Below are 12,448 nucleotides of genomic sequence, written 5' to 3' on the forward strand. Positions count from 1 at the left end.
GAAATAACAAACCTGATTCTAAAGTAATATCACATAAGAATTTCTCTAAATTTTGAAGTCTCACAAGCCTTCAAATCAATGTAGAAAAAATTATACTGATGCAAACTGAATGTATGTTGTAGGGCAGCCTTCAGTTGAAGTGGCCTGAACTGTGTGTGAATTAATGAGTAAATTACTTACAATCAAAGAAGGCTTTTCTTATTTATATATTTTTCTCTAACTTAAAATATCATCTACAGTACTTTTCCAGGACTGACCGTGTGCTGAAACATAAACGTATGTGCCATGAGAGCCGTGACAAGAAACCTAATAGAAGTGCCACCAAAGTTGGCCTTTTGACATCTGAGGAAGATCCTGGCTTCTCTACACCGATGAAAGACAGCTCCTTGCCAAAGAAGAAAAGGCAGAAAACAGAGAAAGCAAAGTCTGTGGACAAGGAAATTGGAGATAAATCAGAACAGAAGAAGGATAAAAATGACTACTTGCCTTTGTACTCTGCCAGTGCTAAAGTAAAGGATGAATATATGGTGGCAGAATATGCTGTTGAGATGCCACATTCTTCTGTCAGTGGGTCACATTTAGAAGATGCAAATTCTGGAGAAATACACCCACCTAAACTGGTTCTCAAAAAAGTTACTAGTAAGAGAAGTCTAAAACAGCCACTTGAGCAAAGTCAGACCATTTCACCTTTATCTACATATGAAGAGAACAAGGTTTCAAAGTATGCCTTTGATCTTGTGGATAAACAAGGTTTATTGGACGCAGATGGTAATGCTGACATTGACCAAGTTGATACTTTACAGGAAGGACCCAGTAAACCTGTACACAGCAGCACTAATTATGATGACGCGATGCAGTTTTTAAAGAAAAAGAGGTATCTGCAAGCGGCTAGTAATAATAGTAGAGAATATGCCCTGAATGTAGGTACTATAGCATCTCAACCTTCAGTAACACAGGCAGCTGTAGCAAGTGTCATTGATGAAAGTACCACAGCATCCATATTAGATTCACAGGCACTGAATGTGGAAATTAAAAGTAACCATGACAAAAATGTCATCCCAGATGAGGTGCTTCAAACCCTACTAGATCATTATTCCCACAAGGCTAATGGACAACATGAAATATCTTTCAATGTGACGGATACTGAGGTAACCTCCAGTATATCAATCAATTCTTCTGAAGTATCTGAGGTCACCCCGTCTGAAACTGTTGGAACAAGCTCTCAAGCTTCCTCATCAGATAAAGCCAGTATGTTACAAGAATATTCAAAGTTTCTACAACAAGCGTTGGACAGAACTAGCCAAAATGATGCCTATTTGAACAACCCAAGCCTTAATTTTGTGACTGATAACCAGACTCTTACAAGCCAGCCATCATTCTCTTCCATAGACAAACAGGTCTATGCTTCTATACCTGTCAATAGCTTTCGATCGGGAATGAACTCTCCATTAAGAACAACTCCAGACAAGTCTCATTTTGGACTAATGGTTGCTGATTCCCAGCACTCTTTTCCCTTTTCAGGTGATGAGGCAAATCATTCTTCCTCCTCCTCTACACAGGACTTCTTGGATCAAGTGACTTCTCAGAAGAAAGCAGAGGCACAGCCTGTCCATCAGGCTTATCAAATGAGCTCCTTTGAGCAGCCGTTCAGAGCTCAATACCATGGAGCAAGAGCTGGAATATCACCTCAGTTTAGCACTGCCAACGGACAGGTGAACCTGCGAGGGCCAGGGACAAGTGCTGAATTCCCTGAATTTCCCTTGGTGAATGTAAATGATAATAGAGCTGGGATGACTTCTTCACCTGATGCCACAACGGGCCAGACTTTTGGCTAAGAAAATCTTTGTAAATAATATTGGCACTTTAGAACAGATCTGTCAAGAGTGGTGTTGCTCTGTATAAGATGGAGTGCTGTACAGCTTTTAAGAACGTTGTGTTATAACAAAAGTAAGCTGATATAGCAAGATCAATAACTTCATTTTTGGTTAGTCCACCAGTCATTGAACTGCCTTACATGTTGTCTCCCCATAAAAGGCAGTTTATTACTCATCTGTTCGAGACCAGAAACTTGCTCTTTTACATACACTTAAATTTAAAACAAAACAAAAAACCCCAGGTAAGGTTTCCTCCCATAATAGCTTCCTATTTGGTTCATTGTATGTTCTTGGGAGAACAGTAATTGTCATATTGTCATTTTCTAAGCTTGTCAGTGTAGTCATTGCTCTTCAGTAGGGAACCTAAATATAGTAAACAGAATAAACTAAAAGTTTAAATGTCAAGCGATTATGGCTAAACCACATTGGTGTATTCTATAGAAATACCCTTTCTTCCCTCTTTCTTAAAATTAAGTATTTGCCATATGCCCTTTATTTTTGCTTTGCATTACACTGAGCTGTGTTTTGGAGGAAAAAAGTAATAATAAATTCTGACAGACTAACTCCATTATTTAAAAGTCTAATTAATTTAAAATACTTTAAAAACTTTTTTAGCAAAATACATGTCTGCTAATGCATTTACTTCAGTCCTGAAGTGTGTTGCATATTTCTTTGTACAGTTGAACCTAGACATAATTTTTTATGATTCTTTCACATGCAGATATCAAGATTTTGAAGTTTTAGTTAAAATACTCTGTAGATTACATTCCCGATTACATAAAGCTTACACAAATTGTGTATTCCAAGATTTTAAAGCTTAATTGTACTTTACCCTGCATATTCACAGTGATTAACAAAGAGCACTTAGATTCTATTTGATATTTTTTGATTTCTCAAAGAATAAAAACTATTTTAGATTTTTAGGTCTGATATGGCTGCATCATTATCATCTCATACAACACTGATTAATATTTTTAATATAAAATGAGATTGGAATTTCTTAGCTTCTGTAAAAACTGGTTTAATTTTCTCGATCTAGAACTTTGACAATTCAGATAATTAAACATACTAAAGCATCCCAATAAGCTGAAGAAGTGGGCCTTCTAATTGCATATCTTTTTAGCGATTTCTTAATGAACAATGTTCATTACAATTTTACCAACCAAAACTGTTGACTAATGCTAGTGAACAGAATTTTTTTTCAGTATAGATGAATGATCAGAAGCTTTTGTTGCATTTCACAGTATAAATAAACTGCAAACTTTATCCCTGTACCATGAATATGTTTTTTTAATAGTACTTTGGCTTGAAGTATACAGTAAGGTACGATAAATAGTTCTGTGTGCATTTTTAAGGTGGTGAAATTGGAATAACATAAATGTGTTGTATAGTTTAAGTTAACAATTTTAAATTTTTGAACTTTATGTTCATTCTTTTGCACCTTTCCCTAGAGGATACACGGTCAGGTAGTTTAAGGCAGTTTAAACCTAATATTGTAGGTTGATTAACCATTAAGTGGGGATACAGATAAGGATGCATACATCCCTTTACAGCACTGTAAACATCTGACATCTCTCAAATGAAACCATCAGCTCGGAGAGGAGGTTGAGCCCCATCGTACTGAAGAACACTCTCCCCCGCCAGCAGACTCGAGAAGTGGGAGAGTGCAACTTACCCATTCCCAAAATACTAACCACATATTATTGTTTTGCATCATCGTAGCTGCAGTAACTCCCTTGGGCCCATTTTAGGAAGAAAGTTCATCTGGAATCCATAGACTGCACCTCAAGTGGTCAGGGAGATCGTTTACATGAGCTTCCTGCATAACTCATTTGTATACAGTGAGACCAGATTCTTATTGCCCTGTGATGGCCTTAACTATTCTTAGGATTCATTGGCCCAATGTGCAGCTGTTTTATGATGCTGCAAGGGGTTATATACCCTACCACTTTCTTACAGTAACAGGTCTGAAGATTTGGCCCTGAGTTAAGTAGAAAAATAAACATCAAGAGAGAAAAGCGAAATCATTGTACAATATTAGTGACACATAAGGAAACATCTTTAAAAGAATATTTTTAACCTGGTTGTGTCCCTTGAATTTTTTCTACATTATTGTTTTAGTCTCCTGTCCTACTTGCATAGACATACACACGTGTATGGCACCTAACTCACAACAAGAAACAGCCTATCATGAAGCAGATATCTCATTTCCATTAAATATTACTTCCGTCACATCCTAGCTTTCACTGTCCCCTTAGATCTACATCGGCATCTTTGGTTTAATATCCCACCATTGCAAATATATGTCCATTTATTTACCATTGTTTTAAGAAAATTCCCTTGGGGCTAGATTATTACAGCACTTAGTTGGACACACAGGGAAATAAGAGGGAGTAAGGCCTACTCGGTCCTTGCCAGATTGATGACTGGCTATGTTGGAGAAGGCAGGGGCTACTCTGCTGATACTCTGTTGTGAGAAAGTAGCTGGTGGGGGGGTGGGAGAAAACCTTGGCTTCACTCTCTCTGCACACTAGCCAGAATAGTTAACTTTGTGTATAGTGGTGAGTAAGGTGTTTCACACAAAGGGTGAAATAACTTGCTTCTCCCCAGAGGAGGAATTGTGGTTCTCTGAGTCACAGTTCATTCTCTGGTGTGTTCCTGGGGTATTACAGCTGTGCTCTGTGACGTAGGGCAAGATGTAAAGTCCCCACTCTGTCCCATGGTGATTATTTTGTAGACTTACTTTATACATATAGATAGAGGCAGTACTAGTAGTTAATCCGTGGAAACTTAGGCTTTTTCTACCTGGAGAAATTTACCAGCAGAATTCTTCCAATATGATTTTGTTGCTGTAGTTATACCAGTATTGTTCTGCCAGTAAATTTCCCTCTCTAGATAAGCCTGTATTTTTAACAAGTTCATCATTTAAAAAAATATTTTTCCCTTCAACATGTTTTATTGTTTTACATCCTAACACACACACACACACACACACACACACACACACATGTACGTGCTTCCCCCCTTTTGATCTGGCAGATGTTTATTCTCATCTGGGCCCCCTATGTATTTGAAAGAACTAAAAATGAAAATGACTTTTTCTTCGTTACATTGTTCATGTACCAGCATTACTAAGCCATTGGGAATAGCATTTATATCCCAGCAAGCCAACAGTAGAAGCTCTTACATTATTTTAGAAGTTGTGAAAGGTGTGGATGTGTGCACGTGTAAGGTGGAATCTTTTATGGCTGTTTTTTCTGTGACAGAGTAAGGATAAATGAAAAACATATATTTAGAAAATTTAGGGCATTTACTCCCAGACTATAATAATTTTAAATAGATAGTATTTTGGGCCTAAATTACTTGACAGTGTCCCTTTGAGCACTAGTCCTTTGTTATGTTTTACCACAATTATAACTAATAATGAAGGAATTGGCTTGCAATGGTATATTAGTAAGCATCTACATTTTCTTGTACTGGTTTGAGGGTGAGTTAATCATAAATGATAAAGTTTGAAGAGGAGGATAGAATTGTGTACTACTATACACTGGTCTTATAAACAGTAATATGAAGAATTTAAATCAGACTTTAAAATGAATTTTTTCATGGTCCTGTGTGTTTCCTGGTGTTGCCTATGGGAAAATTATGGTGCAAGAAGAAAATACAACAACCCCTAAATTACTTTTTATATTTATATTGTAGGTTGTCAATGTTTTGGAGAAAGGGAGCAGTTCAGTGATAAAGGGGAAATACAATAAAATCTTTCTAATTCACTGATTGCTAATTAAAGCACCCCCTAATTCTTACACATACTATCTGCTTTCTCCCGACTCTGCAAAGTATTAATAGTAAAGTACTGTAGTGAAGTCTCACTTTAATAAGTCTGTTACTTCAACCAAGTATACTACAGAACATTTATTAGTATACTCTGAAGTAGTATAATGGAAACTAACTACAGTTGTCGCAATAAATGAACGAAGTACATTTTGTGATGTGATAGTCTTGCCTTTGTTTGCTTGCTTACTTGCTACTTCTCAAAATTCAGTCATTTGTAATGGTTTTCCAAGTCATTACCGTGCATTAATGGGGTTCTACTGTGGCTTTTTCAAAAATGTTTGGTTTTTCCCTCTGAAAAATCTGGATATAAACAATATATTCTGTGCTTGTTTTGATTATTTTTAGGTTAGCCTCATGTGCAGCAAAAATTTGAAAATGACCCAAATAATTAACTTTGAATTTTGCCATATTGCATTATTCTGTGTATGTAAATTTGCAAACTGAATTTTCTTGTTAGTTTTTTTTTTTTTTTTTAAATTAACTTCATTACAAATTGCAGGGAAATTCCTAATATTCCTGGAATACATTTGGAAACTTTAGCAGGGAGACGTATGCTTGTGCTATGGTTACTTGAGCTGGTACCAATACACATGAGGACTTTCAAATTATGTGGTTAATACTGAGGCAAAATAATAATTTTATGCTTTATTAGTGTTAAAAGTTCTACTAAATGGAAGCCTTGTAATTTTGAAAGTTCATTCATTTTATGTTGGTGCATGTTTATGTTAAGCATGTAACACATTAAACTAGAATTCACTTTTTCAAAGAACTTGTATTAAGAAAGTATTACTGTTAATGAAAAACACCTTTAAGTTTAAATTTGAACTTTTGTTCAGTTTTAAATTGCTTTAAGTCAGGGAAATAAATTTTATAGTTGCTTTTGTTATACTCTGCATATAAAAACCTTATGTTTCCTTTTAAAAACTATTTCTTTTCTTAGGATACACAAATTGAGGCGAGCAAACATTTCTAAGAGTTGTTTCTTGCTTTCCTTAATCCAATGGATGGAAAGGTAAAATTGTGTAAACGACATTATTTTATTTTTTTATGCAATATCTTGCTGTAAATATGATTTATCAAATAAGGATGTACCTATGATTGAATCTTTGATCTGCACAGTTAGAGTTTATATATAAATATAAATGTGTCTTGACAATCAAGGACTTATGTCAGTCTTCCTTTATGATGTTTATTATTGTTATGCATTCCATTTGTTTGAATTGAGTACCAGTGTGGAAATCTGTATTGTCTGTAAAGTATGTAATGTTTTTATAGCTTGTTTTAAAAAAAAAACCCACAAAAATGCTGTAAATATATACAAACTGATCACAGTACTGCTTTATGTTAGAAGGCATATGATGTTGTACTGTATGTAAGCAATAATACATGACAGTGCTAACTTTACAAGTAGCATAAGGATAGTTCCAAAAATAGTTTTGGAGTTAAATAGCCTTGTTTGAGTTAATCAATATTCTTAATCATTTTTTATAAATAAATTCAACTGTCCTCCTGTTGGAGTATATAACATTGTTTACACAGCACAATTTCAGTCACAGAGGAGACAGGCTTTAGATTTATGACTTCGTCTGTACACGCTTTCAGTAAGAAATGAATGGCTTTGCTGCACTTCTGCGAGATGAGGAAGACTGCAAAAGTTTAGTTTTAAAGGAAGAGAGATACTTTTCTGCTTCTGTGCTGATTCCTGACAATTCTTGTATTTTAATTCAGAGTCCTTAAGTCCTGATACTGACCTGATGTGACTTGGGGCTCCAATATAAAGGAATAGTTCTCTTCATAATTCATATACAGTTAAATAGTGACTCTACAAGTTGTACGTTCATTTTACGTGCTTATTTTTTAAGTGTGAGTTATCCTCAACTGATGAAATGGGTTTATTCAGTTATTAAGGTGTCAAACTTACTATAGTTTGAACTGACTAGGTATTGGATGGTAGAGTGTGGCATAGCTATTTGAACACAGTCATCACTGCTTTAGAAAAAACACAGGTTTATAAATGTAAATGACCTACATTTTATAAGAGAAATGTTTTTAAATGCTAGTCAGTTATATAATATGTGCTTTGAAGGATTTGCTAGTCCACTTCTGTCACTTTTAGTACACTGGTATCTTTTATATGTAATGTATGCTTTTTATTATTGTAGCAAAACCGTTTCAGTAGAAGGAATTTTGCAATAGTATGGAGAGAATTTTCATTGTCAGAAATGAATTATACTGGATTTTGTCTGTGTACTCTTGTCTTTATTTTAATGCTGTCTGGAAGGGAACTTCGTATCCAAATAAAGCAGGTGACCTTTTATTTCAAAGGCATACTATGTAGTGCTAAATTGAGTCTGGAAATATGATGATTTTGAATACATATATGTGTGTATATATATATATATATGTATATATATATATGTATAGTGGAACACTGTTACAGTGCATTTTCTGATATAGTGTTATTTTCCTCAAGTCCATATGCCTTCTTTGTATTTCAACTAATAAAAAAAGACCAACACCCTATAATTAAGTTTTTGGCAGGATAATAGGTTTATTTCAGTGGTAATACAGTATTCTTTTAACCTATACCATCAGTTCTAACCATTTTACTGTTTGAGTAAAAATTAAAAAAAAAAATCAAAACTCAAGTTCCATCTGTAAAAAAATGTATATAAGTAATAGATGGTTTTATATAAACCTGAAAAGTATGAATTTGTATATTCCTTATGTTTCTGATAGAAATTAGGAGATGAGTTTTAGTTCCTGTGAAATCAGGGATTTCATGACAAAGGGGTGTGTGTGTGTGTGTGTGAGAGTGTATGTGAGAGAGAGAGAGTTGTCAAAACAAGTATAAAAGGGTTATTTCATTTCAAAGCAGTCTCTAAGCATTTGAATTTAATAATCCATTCAGAAAGGTGAAAAATATTTTGCAGGGAGGTTATTTAACCAGAATTGTTTAGTTCTTAGTGTTTGATCTTGCTCCCATTCAAGTTAATGGGAGTTTTGTTTACTTGAGTGGGAATTTAAAAGAAGAAATGTGCATTGTGTTACTCTAAAATCAAAAGAATAAAACTACTTGATTAGCAGGCTTGGCCAAATGAATTTTTTCATTAACAATACATTTTAAAAGATCGTTTTTCTGCCTTTATTTCTCTTTTAAAAACAATTTTTAAATACTTTGGAAGTTGCTATTCCTATTCATTTGACTGTGATTGTAAATTAAATTTTGCTTGACAAAATATGGCATGAACGATTGGATTGTTGTGCCTGTATAATACAGTGGAAGATGGGTTTTATGCATAGTCATAGTGAATGATATTGTATTCTTAGAATTGATTTATTCATTAAGTGGCTTAATGGGTTTCATTGCTTCTGACATTACTGTTTTCTTATGGTTAACTTAGCCATTTTGGGTTTATAATACCCTTTTATGTATTGTGATACTAAAGGAAATTACGTTATTTGCTTTCATTTTTAATTAATCTATTAGTTTGATAATTTATATTTGCAAATGATGCATTTTAAATGTGGTCACTGGCTGTTTGAAAAATAAAAGTATAGAATACTGTTTTATGAATTAAACTGTTTAGCGGTATTTTTCATGTTAGTTGATTTAAGACAGAATTTGATCTCTTAACATGGCAGACAAAGGGTAGGTCTATACTTACCTCCGGGTCCGGCGGTAAGCAATCGATCTTCTGGGATCGATTTACTGCGTCTTGTCTAGATGCGATAAATCGATCCCGGAAGTGCTTGCCGTCGACGCCGGTACTCCTGCTCCGCGAGAGGAGTACACGGAGTCGACGGGGGAGCCTGCCTGCCGCGTCTGGTCCCACGGTAAGTTCGAACTAAGGTACTTCGACTTCAGCTACGTTATTCACGTAGCTGAAGTTGCGTATCTTAGTTCGAAGTGGGGGGTTAGTGTGGACCAGGCCAAAGGTATGTAGAAATATATCAAGTATGCCAGAAATGATGTGGATAATTTTAACAAGGGAAATATTTAAATATTTGGTTCTGGGGTACAGCACATTTTCATAGGGCTTATTTCTTGTTTTCCCCTCCTATAGATTTGGAATATTATTACCACACTTGATACTAATTTTAATTCAGAAATTGTGAGTTGATTGCATGACTATAGGGTAGGCGCACAAAAGATAAGTGAGACAGATTTGTATGCACACAAATGGCCCTTTGCACCACCATGGCATTATACAGAGGCCATAGTCTAAATGAGAATCAGGCCTTAGTACGTTTAACTGTACATGCCAGAAATGTGAATTTTAATATTGCTTTGAATATATTGGATGAAAAATGCACCGTGTGTAATATATAATTTAATAGAGCATATTCTTCCTGCATTGAAGCAGAATCCATAAGAAGAATTGCAAATCATAGCATTGCGCATTTATAAGGAAGAATAAATCTTGTGATCAAAAATAAAAGCAAGACCTAGTGACATTATTTTACTGAAATGTTTTAGTATTGATGATTTTGGTATATAATTAAGACCACTTCCAGTAACAAAATCATTTTGAGAAATGTGTAGATCTGTTGATTGGAAATCTGTTTGACTTTGCATACGAAGTAGACTGGATAGCTATATCGCAGTATATGTAAAGATGACATACAAAGTCATGTAAACTCTGAGTTAAAGCTAGTATGACTCTCCTTACTCCACTCCTTTTTAGTCTGTGTATTGCTATGCACATTGCTTTCAGCCAGTGCACCATTACATGGTTGTGCAAGCAACGAGAAACATGCATCCCATAAATACGGGTTGAGTACACTGTACATATAAATATAGTGCATCACTTCTGTTATGATTTTACTGAAATGTACACATATAGCATTGTAAAGAAAACAATGTATAAAGAGCCACACAAGATATGTAAACATGATTGCCGTCATAATTTTAAAAATGTGTAAAACGAATCTTAGATTGTGGGCGTACTTTGAAATATGACTGAGAAAGTTGCACCTCCTTATTCAGCAGATCTGTTTTCTATATTCAATTTTCTTACTTTAGTGATATTTATTTTTAGTTATTTTTTTAGTTATTGGAAACAAAGCAACATTTAAATCTGAACTTGGTAGCCTAAGACTGTTGGCTTTCATGCTTTAAATGTAACATTGTCTAATGGTGTAGATCTGTGATCTTGAAAATAGGGACATTTGTCAATAATTTGATGTAATATATATTTATCTACCCCAGTTTTCTTTTAAAAGTAGCAATTGTTGCAAACCAAGCTGGAATACAAATATCCCCTAATTCTTCACTGAGCTAATATTATTGCAAAGAGAATAACACATTAAGCTATCTTTAATATTTGCTATGGTTATCATACAGAGAAGTGTAATCATCTTGCTCTTAATATGACTTCCTTAACAGCCTGTCCTATCAGAATTGGTGCTCCTTGTGTTTAGAGGGTTACAATCCCTGTCCCTTTAACTTGGAATTTTCCTTTTACTTCATGTGATAAACCATACTGAAGCTCTACTCAGTGATCTACTCACATAAGTGGAGGCTGGTTATTACCAGAGTCTGGAAAAGACTTAATACTGATCTCATCCATCACCCTCACTAAGCCAATGGAGGATTGTTTCCTACAGTAACTAGTGTGATGTTTTGTCTAATCTGTTTCTCAAGACATGGAGTTAAACAAGTGCAAGTCTTTCATTGGGAACCAACAATTTTTTGAGAGGGACTGAAAATGGAACAGGTACGTGTTTTCCTTTCAGAAGTTGGTGAAGCCAGCAACACTGGAATGGTCTTTCAGGTAAGTGGCCTCTTCCTGTATGCCTCCTTTCTACTTCCACTGCAGGGCTCTCCTTCAAGTTCACATGCTCTATCACAGCATCCAACCCATGCTTTAAATTATGAAACCTGTCAGATGTGTGCATATGAAACCCACTTCTGTTGATCATTGGCAGGAATTAAATATGATGGTTTGGTAAGATGTCACATGGTAAATCCAGTCTTAAAAATTCTACTCATCCACTTGCCCGGTTTGAGCACAATTTTTTGACAGGCAAGTAAAATATAATACTTTAAAATTAGAATTGTGGTAAAGACCAGGTGAGTGTAGGTTTTGTCCCTGGGCTGGTGAGTTTTCATGATAGTTTTGCAAAGGTGTTAATCCTGTTCTGTTCCTTTAGCAGCTTTACTCCAAAAAGCAGAATTCTTCCACTCATTATGACTACTGGCATAGTGGCTCTCCCTGGCTGACAAAGGAACATACCTGTCAGCTAAGGAATCAAAAAGGGGACATATGAAATACCTGAAAATTGGATTGCCATCAACTCCCCCCCTTCCTATGATAGTTGAGTTATACTTAGTATTTTAATACCTAGCTCTTATGTAGCATTTTTCATTGGTGATTTCAAACAACTTTACAAAGAAGGTCAGTTTTACTATTCCACTTTATAGATGGCGAAACCAAGATGCTGAGCTGGGAATAGAATCCACGTCTCCCAAGTTGCTGAGGATCTTGGGTAGCTGGGACTGCTTTTGGGGTCATTATGAAGGTTTGGGCACTTTAATTAAAAAAATCCACAACCATATTTTATATGTTCCTCAGCTGCAGCTATATACCAGCATCATTGTATCCTGGAACTGCATTAACTCATTTTCTGAGCCGCTTGTTAGGGGAAATTTGAAAGATACAAGTAACTCTAGGTAGGGAGTTGTGTGCTAAAGCCAGAGAGCCTTTTTGTCAGGGGTTTAACATGGGCAGGTC

At 35.2% G+C, this 12,448-nt stretch overlaps 1 protein-coding gene across 2 annotated transcripts in view; it reads left to right on the plus strand.

Moving 5' to 3' along the window:
• ZNF148 (zinc finger protein 148) overlaps window positions 1-3,148 on the plus strand; it is a 50,483-nt gene extending 47,335 nt beyond the window's left edge. For both annotated transcript variants that reach the window (XM_054043920.1, XM_054043919.1), the window contains one exon: window positions 240-3,148. In XM_054043920.1, the coding sequence (XP_053899895.1) occupies window positions 240-1,835 (1,596 nt within the window). In that variant the 3' untranslated portion in view covers window positions 1,836-3,148. The remainder of the gene's footprint in view (window positions 1-239) is intronic.
• The last annotated feature ends 9,300 nt before the right edge of the window (window positions 3,149-12,448 follow it).

The sequence above is a fragment of the Malaclemys terrapin genome, chromosome 11 (assembly GCF_027887155.1).
Source record: "Malaclemys terrapin pileata isolate rMalTer1 chromosome 11, rMalTer1.hap1, whole genome shotgun sequence".
Taxonomy (NCBI): domain Eukaryota; kingdom Metazoa; phylum Chordata; order Testudines; family Emydidae; genus Malaclemys; species Malaclemys terrapin.